Below are 18,511 nucleotides of genomic sequence, written 5' to 3'. Positions count from 1 at the left end.
ACAGTGCTCTTTCACTTGGGTGCAGAATGCTTTAAAAGTGACCAGCTGTTCTCGGTGGCACTTATGACCTAATTCACTCTGCTTGTTTGGAATTGGAGGGAGTGCTCTGAGACTTCTCAAATACAGCAGTGCTTGAGAAGACAAACTGACAAGACAGCATCCCTCCATTCTAACTGCTGGTTGCCTTTTTAGGTCCAGATGCCAGAAGCCCACTATGCAACTGTATTTATTTTTTGATATCAAATGATTTCTTTAAAAGCCTGCCAACCTTCAGAATAAAATTATGTTCTGTGGCTTCATGTGTTTTGCAGCTGCAGGAGTGATGCTAGTACATCTCTTTATGGTGGGCCAGCATTTTTTTAGAGCATGCGTGGAGCAGGCGTAACATCAAATAATCTCATTTTCTGCCACATTACTCATGGATACTGTGGTATGGGAATTGATAGTGTCAGCTTCTTGTCTCTAGTCTATGAGCTACATTTGCTTTCCTTGCAGTTGCTTGGAAGTTCAAATGCTTTTTCCACATTTGGCCAACAAAAGGTAGTGACTTTTACACGTACTGTTACATTTTAACACTGCTGTATGGGCCTCCCAAAACAGGTGTGCTGTAGTTTATAGAGTTTGGATTTTGTTTAGAAGGCTGAAGGTGAATTTCTGCTAAGAGTTCAAAGGAGATGAAGCCTCTGCAATGCAGAACTAATAGAGGAACAATCAGTTGATCAGGGAAATGAGACGAGATGATACATTCTGTCTCCAACTTCAGTGTTTTCAGTTCCTTTTCAGTGTTTTCTGATAGTGTTAATGTAGTCACTTGCATCAACCTGTTGGGCTAAGGTAGCAGAGGAAAAGTCAGAGAAGGCTTTGTCTCATGTGTGGGAAGGACAAGCCCTCAGAGCATACAAAAGCTTTGTATGGTGTGCTCCTTTGATCTCTGATGTCATCACAGGTGACAAACATAATTGTTTCTCTTACCTACCAGAAAATCCATTGTTGTAGGAAATCTAAATGTTAAGCATAAACTTTAAAGGAAAAGAGATCTAGATCCAGTGTTTTTTTTTAATAAATTATCTTTGACTGTATGATAGGTCACTCCATTCCATATACAGTTCGCAAGTGTTGCACAATTGCAGAAGGAAGGACCTGAAAGAAAGACCTCTAGCAACCTCAGAAGCTTGTATATGCATTTTGCTGAATTACACTTGCACGATAGCTACAGTGTATGTCTCCATAAGAATTTGGTAGGCAAAACATTTTTGCAGGCAGACTTTTTTTTTTGTGCTTTTTCTTTGAAAGAAAACAAATATTAACAGTCCACAAACCTGTAGAGTTTTAACTTGTATTAAACCTTACTATACTTCTAATTATTCTTATTGTAACACGCAGAGGCAAGACGGAAGGAAACAAAGTGAAGGTACACACAAAAGCATCGAAGCAGTTGTTGCTCGGCTTGAAAAACAAAATGGGATGAGTCTCAGTAATACTTCCAGCCCTGAGGAGGCTTTCATGGAGGCTTCAGAAGGGATGAACAACATGGACGATGCTGTAGTCCCTCGGATTCTGTATGAAGAATTGCTGAGGAGTTACCAACAGCAACAAGAAGAAATGAGGCACATTCAACAGGAGCTTGAGAGAACACGGAGGCAGCTTGTGCAACAGGCAAAGAAGCTAAAGGAATATGGGGCACTCGTGTCAGAAATGAAAGAGCTCAGAGACTTGAACAGGAGACTCCAGGATGTACTGCTTCTAAGACTAGGTAGTGGTAAGTGCCGGACTTAAATGGGACAAGTTTTAATGAATTTTGCAAATGTGATCAATAGTAATGGAAACGTTTTTGAAGAATAGCAGTGGTTGTTAAACTGGACATTGAATGTTAAAAGGGTTTTCTGCTATGGCTGTACAATATATGTCGAATTTGTATGATATGTATGTCTGGGTTTTTCTTCAATGGTAGCAGAGGTCTTTGTGCTGGTTTGGCTGAATCGGAGTGCCGTTTTAAGCAGCTGTATTTTAACAGGTCTTTGAACATCCAGTATATGCTGAAAAAGATAATAAAGTTTAATCTGCAAAATATACCAATATGTTCCAGCTTTAAAAAGAAAAAAAGAAGAAAGAAAAGGCAGCGCAATGAATATTTGGGCTCAAACTATTTTCTTTCTTTTAGTTAGGGTTTTTTGTTATGTGACTGTGTTACCTCCCATTTTCTACCCCCCTTCCCATTAGTAGCTCACTGGAATGTGGAATACACCTGAACTTCTTGGCAGTGGCTTTAAACAGCCATGCTATTTGAAACAGAATGGCTTGTTAAAGACTAATTAAGAAAAACTTTCTATATTAGTGTCCCGTTATCAGCACTTGTTACAAAATACAGGTTTGTGTAATTTGGATTTAAATTTTAAACATACTGAGTAATTGCTAAATTGTTTTGGTTTATAACAATTATTTAATCATTATGTTGGAATAAATGGGAAAAAAAGACAAAATAAAAAGTTCATCCTTTTCATTGAAGATGATACCCTCGAAATACCTTCAAATATTTTACTGAATTATATTTATTTGCTAATAGAATGTGGTACTGTTGTGTTGAAGATTTGCTTGGTGACTGAAACTTGGTTAAAATTTACGCATCCAAACTTAGCATGCTGTGTCTTATGTCTGCCTTTGTGTATCTGGAACATTAATTTTTGCATGTAAGTTGTGTATTGGCTCTTCTACTTGAACGAATGCATGCAGTTTGCATGGAGATCTGAGTTCCATTCACGTACAAACCTGAACCTGATAGAGCATGTGCCTGTGCTGTAGCATGTGTTAAGGTGTGCCTGCAGATTTGGACCCAGGTTCTCAAGGCTGAAGAGTTAAACTGGGTGTTTGGGTGTGAATGTGCATCGTTGTTACGCTCTGCATAATTAAAATGTCATTACTTATTACAAGCATTATAGCTAACTTTTAAAATAAGACTCAACAGGCAAGATTTCCACAATTTGAAAAAGCACAATGTGGTTGGCAGTAGATTCTACTAAGCTTTCTAAAAATTTTCCTTGGATGGAGAGATGTTTCTTCATCTGCAAGTAGTTAGCTGGAATTTATGTGAATGGAGCATCAACCAGATGTTTGTAGGCAATGGAGCTAAACAGCATGAAATACCAATTTAGTTGGTAGACTTGACAACAGCTTGAGTGGTGAGACCAGCAATGAAATGGAGACAGCTTCTGAATTCTGTCTCATTTCTTTCACTTTAAGAAAGGGGGTTACTTTTTTTTTCCACTTGAGCCAAGTCAAGAAAGCTTAGAAGAAAAAGGAAAAAAAAAAAAAAAAAGAAAATAGAAAAACTTTTGAAAAAAGGCTGAAAAAATATGGAATCTTTGCTCCATTGGGCCCATTTGTTATCAGTCTGCCTTCTGCTATATAACAGAAAATACATCTTGAATACATTGAAGACAAGTTAATTTAATTGTGTACCTGGACAGATATGAATTATCAATAACTTCCAGAAATTCTTTATAAAAATTAGTTGTAACATTAAAACATTATGGAGGTGGGTTCTCTCCTGGATCCCTTTGGAACTTTTCATGGATGACAAAGGTAGAATTTGGCCCTATGGGCTGTATTGTGTGTGTGTCGTGTGTTATGTGTGTGTTGTGTGTAGACTTGATGTACTAACTGCTGCTATCTATTGCCTTTCATGGTAGCCTTGCTCATTGAGAAACAACCAAGTTCTAGAAAGATTAGAATGGGATATACCTTCAGCAAGTTATAAACTAGAGAGTCTGATGACAGTATGAAAAATTGCCATTTTTAATCAGGAAAAAATAAATCTTTATGTACCTATTTCTTTACTTTTCCAGTCTTATAAATGGAGTATGTTTGAGTATGTGAAGAATCTCTGAAAATTGTTCAGAAAATAGATTTCATCCTGAATTTGTCTTTGGTTGTTGTGGTGATCTCCTAAACCCAGAGTTTCAAATGACATGTCATTTAAGTTAAGCTTTACCTCTAGCAGACTGGACTTAATGCAAACTAATTGCATTTTTCTTTCACCTTAGAGACTTCTGATTTGCTTGCATGAGATGGCAGCTGTTTTGTGTTGATGAATTGCAGCTGTGGGAAACGCGTCCTTGTTGCCATTTTAAACTTGCAGATCAAATATAGAACACCCTCTTGAGTTAACATTCAGTCAAGTATTCAGTCTCTTAATTTCCCATCAATATGCTGATTTCAGTGAGAATTTAGAAGTCAGCATATTCTGCTCCAGACATAGGCCTTCATCTCTGCTGCTAAATCCTGAGCCCCTGCTGTGGGAAGGGCGAAGTTCTCAGTGTTTTACATGGGGACAGCAGAGCCTGAAGGCAGTTGTGGCTAATGGCAGTAGTGAAATCACTACTGATCCATGGGTAATAATTGAAAGTTTTCCATCATTTCGATATGGATCACTTCCTGGAAGATACAAGAATTTGACCAGGGCTCTAGGATTTAAGGCACTGAGGGAAGGGAGTGATGATAGTGAAAGCAATCACAGTATCCCTTGCCCGTGCTCCCAGAAGTATGTACCTGACCACAGCCTCTCTGCACTTACCTACTGTGGGAACAGGAAGCCTTGTAGTTCATCTTTGCTCTGTTGCACCTGAAAATGCACTAATTTGCCCTGGTTTTATTAAGAGAGAGTGAGGTGACTTAGAAAATTACATCAGTGACTCTTCCCTATTTGCCTAAGATACAAAAGATATGAAGTTCAAGAACTTTTTTTAAAACTAGGGGTCTCCAAATTAAGATATGCACAGTTTACTGTGATTGTATATGACCAGAAGTAGTGAAGTTCTATCAGGGATGCTGTTTGGGTGTAGATCTCTTTCAGACACTCATGTTGCACTGCTAAGAGTTAACATTGCTCTAATGCCTACAAGTGTATCCACCTCCATTCGTTCAGAGAGTGCTTATTTTTAATCGTGGTCTTTATAGTGACGCAGTTTACAGGGTCATGGGACTGACAACAGGGTAGAGAGAAAGACAAGGTATTTGTGTGTCTAACCATACACTTAAGGAATTACTATTATTCAGCTTTTCTTGATCTGTTTGGCTTTCTGATGGGAAAAAAAAAATCCAACATTTCTAGCAAATAAGAGTACAGGAAATAGCACATATAAAACATTACCACTTCTCAGACTCCTGCTGTTTTCACTGAAATCCCAGTAGACCATGTCAGCTCAGGGGGTGTGAAAGAGAAGCATTTCAAGTTGGGGGCCTCCCAGATATTAGGAAAAAATTAACAGTCAGAAGGAAGATTTTTGCAAGAAGACATTTGTTTCCCTGTTGTATCTTGAATAATTGTCTTTATTTTTTCATGATCCATATGTAATAAGTACCATTGTTGTTAATCTTTTAGATGGCAGCTGTTTGGTTTTCTTTTTTTTATATCCCTGTCCATTGCTCTTTTTAGAATAAGATGCAGAGCACAAGAGCTACAGAGATAGAACTTTTAAAGTATGGTGCATGATAAATTAGGCACACAACACCCACTGGTATGAAGGTAACAATGCAAGTTGCATGTCTAACTCATAACACGTGGGGCTGAAAATGCACTTTTTAGCAGTTACTGAAAGAAACTGGGAAGACTACTTACTTACAGCCAGATTTCTGTTTGGGAAGAAGAATCAGCGGAGTATAAAAGGAGACATTTTAAAGGCTTTCTGTAGGTGATTTCAGCAGCTAAGCATGAATTGAAATAGAGATCTTTCTGACCTGTTAGAGCTATGGTTACTGGGGACTTCAGTCAGCTATTTTTCTTGGAGAATTCTGGAAACCAAATCCCAGCTGTGTCAATATATTACTATAAACGTGCAGTAGTAAAAGACTTCGAAGTAGCAACTACAAAAAGTGTTTAAATGATATCAATGTTTCCTTCTAGGAAGAAAGTGATTATACGTAGGTATCTTCCTCGAAGCAGTTTTCAAAGTATAAGAATAATACATGTGAAGAAAGCTCCAAATAGCACTTTGTTGAAGAGTGTTTTCTTAAAAAGCCAAAAGTTCACATTTCCATCTTAAGTTCACATTGGCAATTACGTCCCTGCATCTGCCAGCACGAAGATCTGTGCAAAGACTCCGGATGATTCAGTCAATCAAGATTTTTCCCCAGTTTTACGCATTTTAACAGTTTCATGTGTTGAAACTTCAGTTTGTTTCAGTCTCACCATGGTATATGCATGATAGTTCAAGTGCTTATGAAAATGACTGTGAAATTGTAATGCAAATGGTATGTTTTTTTGTGATTTCTCTCTTTGTGCCACGCTTGCATTGCGTATGGCTCTTAAGACACTATTGGTGGCACTGCTGTGTAGTTGTGCAAGTCAACCCAGATGACTTCTCGTTGCTGAGCATGGGCTGGCAGTCATCTGAAAACAGCTAGCTAGCTATGTAGGTGCAGAATAAGCTATAGGATAAATGTCAAATACTGGCTATGGAGAAAATGCTGATATGACTGTATGATAATCTGTAAATGAGAGCACAAAGTGGGAGGAATGAATACGATGGTTGTTCCAGTGAAGGAATTATTTAAGGAGAGTGACTCAAGAGCTCTGGTTCCGAGTTGACTTGCAGACATAGATCAGTTCAGGGTTTCCTCTACGTACAGGTGCTGAGGGATGCTGGTCCACGATGGTCACATGCTTACTGAACTGTCATTTATTGAATCTGAGCAGTATCTGGTACACTATAGCTCTTACAAGTAGGTGAGTTTATCCTTGTAGTTCTTGGAGGGGGTGATGGCTGTAGTCCGGGCTCTGAGCTGGCAGCTGTGCTGTTAACAAACCACTCTCCCTGCATGGGACCTCAGTGGCTGCTGGAGCTTTTCATGAGCTTAGAGGCATCAAGCAACCACGACAGGCTTTGGGCCGTAGCCTGTTTCTAGACTTCTGGTTTAACTGCTGCCATGAATGGGATAATGAAATCCAGTTCACGCATTCTTTTGTTTTATTCTTCTGCCTTTTTAGGAGCACTTGATCAATTTGACGTGGAAAAGAAAAGATGATGACTGACAATATAATTATCCTCCTTTGAAGCCTCAAAACAAATGATTAACATTATTCTATTACTTAATCTGTGCTTAATTTTTGTTGATTACTTTAAAAATAAAAATTGGAGTGGTGGATGGATTTGGATGGATTGGAGAATCAAAATTCTAATTTATGGTTTTGTTTTTAACTTTGAATAATCTTTCTTTGCATGATACTTTAGCATAAGTAGCCTAAGCCTTTTTCCTTCGTGACGTTTCTGTAGATGTTCTGTAATATCTGAAGTTTTCAAATTTCTATAAAACATAAATTATCCATATAACATTACATATAATTATCTCAGTAAATTATGGAGGTTTCTACATAACTGTATAGTAATTCTTATTTCGTGAATTACTATTGTGTCTTTTGATTTATAAATTCACTACCATTGCAGCAAAATATCCATCGTGTGCACTGAAGCAATCTTACCCATATCTGTAAAAGTTCTTATGTGTTAAGAATAAAATTAAACACTTAAATTTAAATTAAATATTTTAATCTTTATAAGACAGAGTTACTTATCCTGCTCTTACTTATTGATGTTCACAAGTAGGATTTTGGTTTGGGCTCTTTCTAACTTTACTGTGGACTTGACCACTGTGATATTTGACGCTAACCACGGGTGATGAAGTGATTGATGCCATGTTCTCTGGGATAGCAGACAGCTCTCTTTTCTTAACTGTCTAGGACCTGCCATTGAGCTTGAAAAAGTAAAACCAGAAACAATTGAGCCTGAACCTGAGGTACAGAAGACCTTCAGTGAGGAAGCAAATACATCAACGTATTTTCCTGCCCCTGTTCCAGTAATGGACAAGTATATTCTCGAGAATGGAAAGGTATTTTAAATTAAATTAAATGTGGCATGAATAGTTTGTAAATGTCCTTCAGGTGATTTTCTTGTGGAGTTTTTATAATCCTGGGGATTCTGCATGATACCAGCTTATACAAACTTCCCTAGTTTTTGCAAAGGTGTGCTGTTGACGCTGAGGAAAATGATGGAATTATACAAATGCGAACAGCACTGAAAATGATCCTCAGTGTTGGGAGCATTGAATGCTGTATAACACAAGGAATAAAATTATTTAATATGCATGCACTTGCACATTTACATAGTATTCAGCTGATGACATACATAAATCTATTCAATATACAGCAGTCAGTGATGCACATTATAAAGTTACATTAGTCTGTTTAACAAAAATACCTTTTTTCTTAAAAGGTCTTTAATGTTTTTAGTGTGCTATACTCATACTGCAGAGAAACCTTCATGCTTTGGTTGGAGTCCAGCAGATAATTATGAACCCTGGAATGAAAATGGGCTCCCCTGAATATGGTAGGAGTGTTGCCTTTGAGATGAGCTGAAGTAGTTCTGCTTTCCAGATGTTTTTATTAAGTTGGTGAAATGCAGTCTAGCTGCAGCATGCCAGCGCCTGACTGATAGTTTTTCAGACTCCAGCATGTTTAATCCATTGTCTGCTTATCCACAGAGGCCTGCTTTTATAGCTGTTGCCATTATGATTAAATTAACATGATATTTCTTTTACAAAACCATATGTCCTTAAGCATTGCCTGTGCAGATCCATTCTCTTAGGATATGTATGCATTCAGTTCTACAATCTGAGAACCCTTCAGGAGGAAATGTCCATTTCAGCCTTGACACGGAGTGGAATTTAGTAATGGAACAGCTTCACATACTACGTTTTCAGATCTGTGTTACAAGATTGACTGCAAAAGTGCCTTTCTTAAAGATGATTCAACATAATTGTTGAGGACAAAGTGTATATGAAAAATAGTGTAATTATGGCAGTTTGACAGTTATTTTGTTCAGGTAGCGTTTCTTGCCTAATACATGTATTTAACATGTGTCATTTGCTTTTTTTGTGTGTGCATATTATTGGCAATGAAAACTTAGTATATATTACCAAGACAGTTTAGTTGACTTGTTCTCTGTGTAAGGTTTGTAAGCTAGGGTATATCCTTTAGTATTTGTATGCAGCTTTTTCTGCACCTTTATTTCATCTGCAAGCCTCTTGGCACTTGCAAGTTTTCTCTCTTTACAGATCTCTAACTTTTTTTGTATGTATTTTTGGGGTATTTTTAATGTTTTCTTATTTTGGGGGTGCTTCAGCCAGATCAGATGCCATAAATTTGAACTATTCATTTATTTAGTGCTGGATAGCGTTTTTTCTGTTTTCCTGATTCATGCCTTTTTTTCCCCCCAATATTCCTGTATTGACGTACATTGCTAGAGTAGTGGAAATACTTTTTTAGAAATCTTCCCTTTTGTGGCATTGTGTTTGATCTTAGCAGGATTCTTTCCAAGCAGATAAATCTCTCTGCTCCAGGGAGACAACAGAGTTACTGAAAAGAGCCCATGGCGTTCATTGGAGAGGGGGAAAAAAAGTCCATCTTCTGAGATACATTTTAAATATATTGTACTTGTTAGCACAGTTAGGATGGTGAGTGTTGCTTTGAATTTGCTGCTGTTCTTGTTGCACTGGGCTTAAAGGTTGATCCTGCTGTTGCTGAAGTCAGGGGCAAAGTTCCCATTGATTTCATTAAGCCAAGGGACTGGCCCATGGGGCACCTCTTCCTGCAAGAAGGTAATGAATTCTGAATTGATACAGTAAGCTTCCCATAGCTTTGGGAGTAATAGAAAACAGTACCAAGCCTGTTTTATGGAGAGGTAAACTGAGACATGGACAGATTAAATTTCTTACTATGACACTGCTAGAAATAGAAAAAGAGAGACATAAGATTGCTGTGGCTGTGGCTGTCTGTCACGTAGTTCCTGTTACCATAGGTGTTTCATATCAGGGATCACTTTTTTTAATAAATGAAGGCCATTCAAAGAAGGAGTGATCTGTCAGAAATATAAATATTGAAAATATTTGCTGTAACTTCATTTTTTTATTTTAAATAACTAAAAATTAATGAGTAATTAAAAGACTAAATTTCTCGCAGAAGGAGATCAGATTTTTGATCAAATAGGGCAGTCTCTAGAACTTAGTACAGAAATTCAAAATCTAACACCACAACATTCCTTATCTCAGTTGTGTATAAGTAGCTGTTGTGTTCATTTTTACAGATAACTTTTCCAGATTAAAACAGAAGTAACTGTTTTACACCTGTAAAGTGACTGTTTTCTGTGCACAGACTGCTCACTCTGAATGAAGGTGTCTCACAAAATATACACAGAGCACAACAAAAGTTTGAATTATCTCAAAGAATTATGAAGAAGCTCAACAACAGGGAAGGAAAGAAAAAAGGGTCTTCATGTTGTGCTTATTACTAGTTCCATTTCTGTCCATTATGAAATCTAAGTAAAAAGTGGACTTGTGAAAAGCTTCTTAGAATCCTCTTAGTGTAGTAATTCCTGCAGTAGAGGCAACTTGCTTTATAGTTGTATACTTTTTTTTTTTTTACAAGGTAGCTGGTAGCCAAACCATTCTTATTTTCCTGTTTTAGGTTTTATACAACTACTTACTCTTGAAAGATGCCATAATAATAAAATATTTCTTCAGGCTATAGCCCACAATAATAATTAAGGCAGGCTTCCTTTTAAAGGAAAATGGAAGTTTGCTTGAATTTGCTTGAAGATGGGCTGTAAAATTATGGCTATATAAAATTTTACAGTAGCTTTGTCCAATGTTCAGTGAATTTAATGGGACTTATGTGATATTCTTCAGATCCATATGGATAGCAGACACAGTTTATGTAACACCATATGAAAGGAGTAAAAATCTGAAAAACTAAGAACGAAACAGCTAAGCCCAACAAATTCTCCTAATAAAGTATGGCTAGAGAGTTATGTTCACAGGATTTTTTTCTAATGATAAGAGGCAGTAAGCTTTTATTAAAGTTTTAGTGTTACAGAAGGAGCCTCCATTTAATCAGATTTTATGAAACCTGAATTTTGGATGTAACAATCCGATCGATACATATTTTTGGTATTTTCCACTTTTACAGAATTCTCTGATAGCAAGTTCTATCATCTTGTTTTCCAGTGCAGTGAACTCTATCAGTGATTGGAATAGCTCGGTCATGCGCTGCCTTGTCATGGGTGCCAAACAAGTGCGGGCCCAGCAGGGTGAAGTTAATCAGCATGCGAACAAGGCTTTCTGCATGCAGAGGCTTTACAGGTGTCTGCGCTGTATTCCAGGGGTCAGGAGCACAGACAGATATGGGACAAATATTAACTGTGGTTCTCCTGTACAGGGCCAGCATTTGGATCCAGTCAGATTTACTAGTTGCACTCATATCAGATCCCCGCTGATTACGGTGGAGTCATTTTCCTTGCTGTTGCTTGACACAGCCTGGTTACCAGGAGGTTTATCAGCTCAAATGGGCACAGTGCCAGCTTAAGGACGGTGCTCAAGTTCTTGTCCTGCATTCATCTTAAGTCTGAGGCACTGAGAACCTTCAGGAAGGGATGCTGGGTAGCTCTGTGGGAGTCAGCCCAACACAGCCAGCTCTGAGCAAGACTACTAAGCACAGCTAGACTCAAGCAGGTTCCCGCTGGAGACTAGTGGCTTTATGCTGCATTTCTCAGTACCTGTATTATTATCCCCTTTTACTACTCTAATGCAATATCTCTGCTCCCTGTGTCTGGGTAATGGAAAGTTTATGATGTTGCAGCAGTGGGTCATTGCCTTTCTACAAAACAGCATTCTCTTGGATAGATGGTTCAGGCTAGGTAGACTTTATTATAGAATTTGAGTTCTACAAAACTTATGAAGTCTCTTGGTTTATGCAGAAATTGGAGCTCTCAAAATCCCTTTTGCTCATGAAGTTACTTTAAACAATCAGGCTCAGTTTTGCCAGCAGGTGCCAGCAGGATATGGCTTAGGAAGTATTCCCTTCTCTGCTGCCTCCCTTCTCTACTGCTTTGGGTCTTTTTCAGCCAAAGGGAGAGGGAAGTTTTCGTATTCAAGGAGATGTTTTATTTTGCTCCTAAATTAGGCTGGTGCTTGGTTTATATGCAGTGCATACTTTTATAATAATACTGGATGTATTTCCTGTTTTCTTCTTCTATCTCTATTCCTATCCATAGTCTCGGGAGGTAGGCTATGGGTGGGCAGAAATCAAATTAAAAAGGTAGAGCAAGAAGAATTGAGGAAAAGAAAGGAAGAGGGACTCCCTGAGCCACAGCTGGAGAAGTTTCAGTGTTAGGCAAAATGAATTTGTTCAAACCTAATTACTGTTATTTTAGTACCTAATATTAATGTTCAAACAGCACTTGGAGACTGTTGTGTGCTACGTACCGTAGATAAGCTGTTATTATTACTACCTTCTAGGTCCATCTTGGCAGTGGAATTTGGGTAGATGAGGAGAAATGGCACCAGCTGCAAGTAACACAAGGAGATTCAAAGTATACAAAAAATCTAGCGGTTATGATTTGGGGAACAGATGTTCTCAAGAACAGAAGTGTCACAGGAGTTGCAACCAAAAAAAAGAAAGATGCCGTTCCCAAGCCACCTCTCTCACCTCACAAATTAAGCATTGTCAGAGGTAGGTTATTTGAAAACTTTTGCTTCCTGCTTTGAAGTTTAACCATTAATCACTGAGTTGAAAGATGCTTCTTCTCAGCTCATGTAAAATTAACTGATTAAAAACTGTCATTAAAATTGCTATTGCATTGTCAATGCATACATATCCAGGAAAAATCAGACACATTGCAATAGCTGTGCACAGCGCAGTCCTTCGCAGTCAAAGAGTTGTATGTTGACTTCAGTAAGGTTCTAGAAGATCATCATTCTGAACCACTTGCAGGACAGGACTCTGAGCTTGGAGAATACCACATGATTCTGGAATTTGTTTGTAACATAACAATCTTTCTAAATGCACCCATTGCTTTTAACAAGCCTGAGAGTAGCTTTACCACATTCTTCCATCCAGAATGTAACCAACTCTGACATGAGGCACAGAAACAGTTATAGCTGTGACTATAAAAATATGCTTGCCTTCAAAGCTGAGAAAGAGTAGTTTTACCCTTTTAAGTGGAGAAAATGTAAATAGTAAAAATTAAATGTTGCGCTTGAATTGGAATTTGAACAGGAAGTGTAAATCATTGGCAGGAAAAAATTGCAGTGACACTTTCAGTAACTGCAAGCCTGAGTCCATGCGTTTAGTACTTGGAGAGAGAGCAGGCCTTCTCCTTTATTTAAAATGAATAGTGAATTTCAGTCCCTTTGTATCATCACGCTTGTGTTTCGCATTCATTTCTGTCTCTCTTGGTATTTCAGCCTTCTTTTTAAGTTAGAACTGAGGCAGTTCCTCATGGAATACATACCAAAATTGGATTTTTAGGTTTTGTGTCCAGACTAAATTGCAGTTGGGCTGAAAGAAATCTCCCTCTTAAAGTTTCTTCTGCAATTTGATTGAGCTTCATTATTCTGTATTTCCTGTTCTTAGCCACTGCGTGCTCTTAACTGTGAACTGTCTTAAGAGCAGTTGTAATGTGCCTTGCAAGTACCGTGTTTTGGAACTAAGAAATACTATTCCTCTTTGAGTGTGTGCGTGTCTGTGTCTTTGTGTTGTGGGGAAAAGTTGGAAGCTGGTATTCCTGCTCTTGTCTTTCTTACTCTATAAGAAATGAGTAAAAGACATATTTTTGTTTTTGTTTTTTTTTTCATTAATCTGTCTTGAGAATAAATATGGAAATGCAAGCTGTTCCATACTGATTTTCTACTTCTGAGTGGGACCTTTTGGTACAATCCTAACATGCAGTTGTGACATTGGCTGCATAAGGAGTCCACTCTGTGGCTGTGGCTACCTTTGTCTGCTCCTAGTGGAAAAAAGAATTGGTTCCCCAGTTTACAGATGTGCACTGACAAACCCAGAGTAAAAAGGGATTATTGTTCATTGCAGAGAACTTTCTAGTTTCTCACCTGGAGGCTGTGCCTTCTCATTGCTGCTGGCAAGGTTACTTATGTGAGAATTTGCTACTTCAGTCAGGGCCAGTGTGTGTTGCTTACGCTATTTAAATGATATCTTTCTTCTCACTTGTTTTGATTAGTGATTTTGGAAGTGCACTCCAGCAGATACATGGTGAGAGGCAGATTGAGCTCTTCCTTTTGTGCTCTTCCTTAACTTCATGCTCCCCAGCAATTCAGCTCTTCCCCATCTCCTCAGTTTTCTGTGTTTTTTGTCAAACTTTGGCTTCCTGCCTCTACCGTCACTTGAATTCTACTTTTTACTCACTGATTTTCCATATTCCTCTTTTCAGTGTTTCTTTCACCTTGTCTTTAACTCCTTTTTTGTTGGACTAGAGACTGCACGATTTCTTCTTGAGCTGCTTAAACTGCATGGCCAATACTTTCAGGTGGCAGCAGGCAGTGCATAAACATGGTTTTCCTCATTGCTGTGTCCTTTTCATTTGTGTTAGAGATCTTGCCCCATCAAATCAGTGGTGAATCCTGGAAAGCTGGAAATAATCAAATGAGAATTGGTTATGTTATAGAGAAATAGAGAAGAAGAAAAAAAAAAAGAGTAACAGTTGGACAAATGGTGAAATGCGAGGAAGGTAGTTGGCCAGTGACTTGGTTCAGGCATCACAGAAAGATGTGGAGTTCCTTGTTAGACTTCAGTTTGAGTAGACCTTCACGTTCAGGTCTACCTGATCTTTGGTTAAGTCAGAAATGAGAAGGAGTGTGTGTATATTCCTCTGAAGTCAAAAGGCAAAGAAGCAGCAGAACCCCTGAATCAATTTTTGGAGCCCCTGAGTCACAATCCTCCTGTCACTACTAAATTACTGTTTCTGCAGCCTCTCAGAAGTGGAAGAGGAAGAAGATGAAGAACTGTGATAATCCATAATCATGGATTGTCTGGGTCACTCTGACTTTAAGAACCACAGCTGATGTATAAGTTCTGTCAAGATTCTTTGCTTGACATTGTGGCTGTAGCCTGTATTGTACTGGAAGTTCACTGTACTAGAGGTATCTGCTGCAACCGTTTGGCAGAACTCTTGAGATTGCAGCAGTACAAGTTTGTCCTATAAACATGCTGGGTTTCTTTGGGTTCTCAGTGACATGCCTCCACTTAAGCATCATACTTCAAATCATAGATTACTGATGACTGGCATTTCAGCTGCTGGATTGCACGCTGGTTAATTTTATTTTATATTCAGTGTGTGTCTTACAACATAAAATTCATATTTGGATGCTCTCATCATTCTGTGGACACAGCGTAATGTATTTAAAATAGATTTCTGAGTAACAGCATTAGCTCTTAATGAGACTGGTATCTCAGGCTTCTTTAAAAAATCTCTACTGTGTGGTATGTAACAAAGAAATTATAAAAAGTATGATGCATGAGCACTGCTATAAACCTTGTTAACACAAAATAGCCTTTTATAAAACTTCTGAGAGGTTTCAAAGTGAACTACAAAGCATGCATAGTACTTAATTTTCATAACTTTTTAATGTGATGCATTATAAGTGTTGTAAACCATCTTAATTAAGTGATAATCTCTATGGCTTTCTGTATATGAAGCAATAAATGGCTACTAGAATAGGCAAAGCAGAGCAGAGTTTGTTTAATCAATCTGGGAAGCTTTTTATTGCTAGTAGCCTACACAACAAAACACATCTTTTGGGTTATGAAAACAAAAAAAAAAAAGCTTGCCTGACTCGGAGGAGTTGGGTATGTTGAATCAGTTTCAGTTAACTGTGCTGAGTTCTGGTACTGAACTGCCAACACCATGGACAGGATTGTCTCTGCTCTCATTGTCTCCATTGCTTTGCAGTTATTACTGTCGCTTGCTTTCTGTGTAACAGTTGAGAACACGAAGTGCCTTGTGCAAACCTGTGAGAAGATAGCTCTTGCCCTGACTAATCTACTAATTAAAGCAAAGTATGCCCCGGGACAGGGCATACAATAAAGGTGCAGATGCTAATGTATGATGTACAGATTTAAAAAATAATAATTAAAAAAATCAGTGGATGCCTTATCCTACTGGTTACCGCTTCTCTTTCCATCCATTATAATTTACTGAACGTCCTGAAGATGCAGTGATAGAAGTGACAGGAAACTGTAAATAACAGTTGTGAAACCGTTCATGTGGGAGAAGATTCAAAATCTACTGTGGAGTACCAGTTAGGTGGGCAGGATTGACATGGTGGAAGGTTGGAGTCAGTCATGTTTCTGTATAGAAAGCCTCTTAATACCGTCACAGCATAACTAGAAGTTTGTCATGCCAAAGATTCAATCCGGTGAAAACATCTTATCTTTAACAAAATAGCCAGTGAATCAATGAGAGCTTCTGTTGTCTTGCAACAAATACGCACAGTGCTTACTCAGTGTTGTCTCTTGAGCAGTTAGCCCAAAACAGGGCTATATTCTCTTCTAAAAATAGACTAATGACTCTTTCCTTTTTTTTCTTTTCTCCCCAGAATGTTTGTATGATAGAATAGCACAAGAAACTGTGGATGAAACTGAAATTGCACAGAGACTCTCCAAAGTCAACAAGTACATCTGTGAAAAAATCATGGATATCAATAAGTCATGTAAAAATGAAGAAAGGAGGGAAAGTGCAAAGTTCAATTTGCAATAAATTTTGGATTTTTAATAAAATCTTAGTGTTTTACATAAGTGTTGTTTTTTTTTATTGTTATTATTTGTGTGGCATTTTTGCTGATGGGAGCAGCTGCCCTGGAACATTACTTTCATTCTATAACGGATTCAATTTTTGAGCAGTTCTATCGGAAAGCCTTACTATAGTGTAATCTGTTTTTAAGTAAAGTCAGATAGATTGTAAGTCCACTCACAGTGAAGCAGTGAATTTTCAGTTTTTCCAGCGAGGTGCAGTGGGATACCTGCACTTCTGTACATAGGTTGTAATGCTACAAACACAAACCCATTTAGCACGCATTTTGTTTTACTGGTGTTAGTGCATTTAGGCTACAGGAAAAAAATCTCTTCAAAAGGAAGAACTCCATAAAATCCACTTTGCTATTGAGAAGGATTTTATTGTATTTTACAAAGTGTTTTTCTGAACTGAAATTTTAATTGCCTGTTTTTATGAATATTTGGTCAAAAACACAGAAAGAATGCTTCTTTTTCACTTATTATCATGTAGTTAGAGCACTATTATCAACGTAATTAAAAAAATCCAAAGTTGTAAAGTCACGATAATTTATTTTAAAAAAAAATATGTAAATATATACGCACAGATCTATATAAAAGCCGTTCTTTTTCAGGAATCAAGGCTCCTTTCAGATTTCTGGTTTTGGTACAAAGCTCTTGAGTATGTCCATGTTTTTGTTCTTGATACAACGTTTGTATTTTCAGAAGATTTTAAAATTGCTACACTATAGCAAGATTCTGTATAATAGAAAATCTAGTGCCATTTCCCTGCCAGTCTGTAATTTAACCACAGGTATTTTAGCACAAATTTAAATTAGAAATAAAAAAAAAAAAAAACATTTTTAACACTGAAGTTAGTCTTGCAATGCAAAGATGTGACATAATTTGTTGTGTGTCTGAATTACATCTTGATGCCTGTAACCGAAAGAATATAGCCTTAATTCTTGTTTTGTGAAGGATGAAACATTTTGGAGAATAAGATTTGTAGAGATAACTTAGGACCTGTACCAATCAGCCCTGAGGATATGCTATATTTGTGATCATAGTTAACCGTCCATTAATTTTGCACACAGATGTGATTATCTGCCTTTCAGCTTGTCTGTTCTGAGTGTCACCGTTTGGTTCTTTTCCACCATGGAAATCTGCGTCATGTAAATTTGAGATGTGTCATCTCTTCTCATCCTCCTTTTAGCACGAGCACATCCTGACGTTGAGCCTGTTGCAGTGTCCTGTGTGCACAGATAATGCGTGAGGGGCGATGTGAGGATTCCTTCCATGGCTGGGGTCGAGGGAAAGGGATGGGGCAGGCAGTGTGCTGGAGGGGAGATGGGGAAAAATGCCACCTTGTCTGTTTCTGTATGCCACGTGTGCTTAAGTGATGTCTTAATTTAGGGCATAAGTATTTGGTTTTTGCTTTCCAACGTGCAATTTTGTGGTAGATTTAAGTCAATCTAAGTATGTTGTGCTGCCAAAAGAGTACTTTCTCTGTCCATGACTCTGCATTCCAACCTCTTCCATTAAACCAGCACAGGTCCGTCAGATCCCACCGATTTCCAAATCTCATTTCATAGGGGCTGGTACCACTAGGATGGAGCTGGGGAGAATTTGTACCGAGGGCAAGAGGAAGAGTGTCTTTCTACGGTGGTTAATGCTTAGTCTGAAATTGCTTTTACCAGCCTTGCTTGTCTCCTGTTAATCTCAAAGTGTTCTTAGGTAGTGTTTAATGAAGTGCATAAATGTTTATGCTTCCTAATTTGGGATGCTAAATAGCAAATTAGTGTTTATAATGTCAGTGCATGTATCCTTTTATTAATTAAAGAACAGAATGGAAGAAACACTTAAACATTAAGCTTCCACTTTTCAAGCAGACTTGTGATTGTA

General features: G+C 37.9%; 1 protein-coding gene across 4 annotated transcripts in view; it reads left to right on the top strand.

Moving 5' to 3' along the window:
- Positions 1-18,511, top strand: part of LOC110402371 (cytosolic carboxypeptidase 6-like) — an 865,976-nt gene that overhangs the window by 531,312 nt on the left and 316,153 nt on the right. For 2 of the 4 annotated variants that reach the window (XM_021404384.1, XM_021404382.1), the window contains 4 exons: positions 1,384-1,759; positions 7,733-7,881; positions 12,343-12,556; positions 16,438-16,636. The exons of 1 other annotated variant lie outside the window; for it this stretch is intronic. In XM_021404384.1, coding sequence (XP_021260059.1) covers positions 1,384-1,759; positions 7,733-7,881; positions 12,343-12,556; positions 16,438-16,598 — 900 coding nt within the window. In that variant the 3' untranslated portion in view covers positions 16,599-16,636. Of the gene's footprint in view, positions 1-1,383; positions 1,760-7,732; positions 7,882-12,342; positions 12,557-16,437; positions 16,637-18,511 lie in introns of those variants that run through there. One more of the 4 variants, XM_021404383.1, reaches the window with a different exon arrangement.

Source organism: Numida meleagris, chromosome 7, assembly GCF_002078875.1.
Source record: "Numida meleagris isolate 19003 breed g44 Domestic line chromosome 7, NumMel1.0, whole genome shotgun sequence".
NCBI lineage: Eukaryota > Metazoa > Chordata > Aves > Galliformes > Numididae > Numida > Numida meleagris.
Note: the sequence above shows the minus strand (reverse complement) of the source record. Positions and strands in the feature narration are given on the sequence as shown.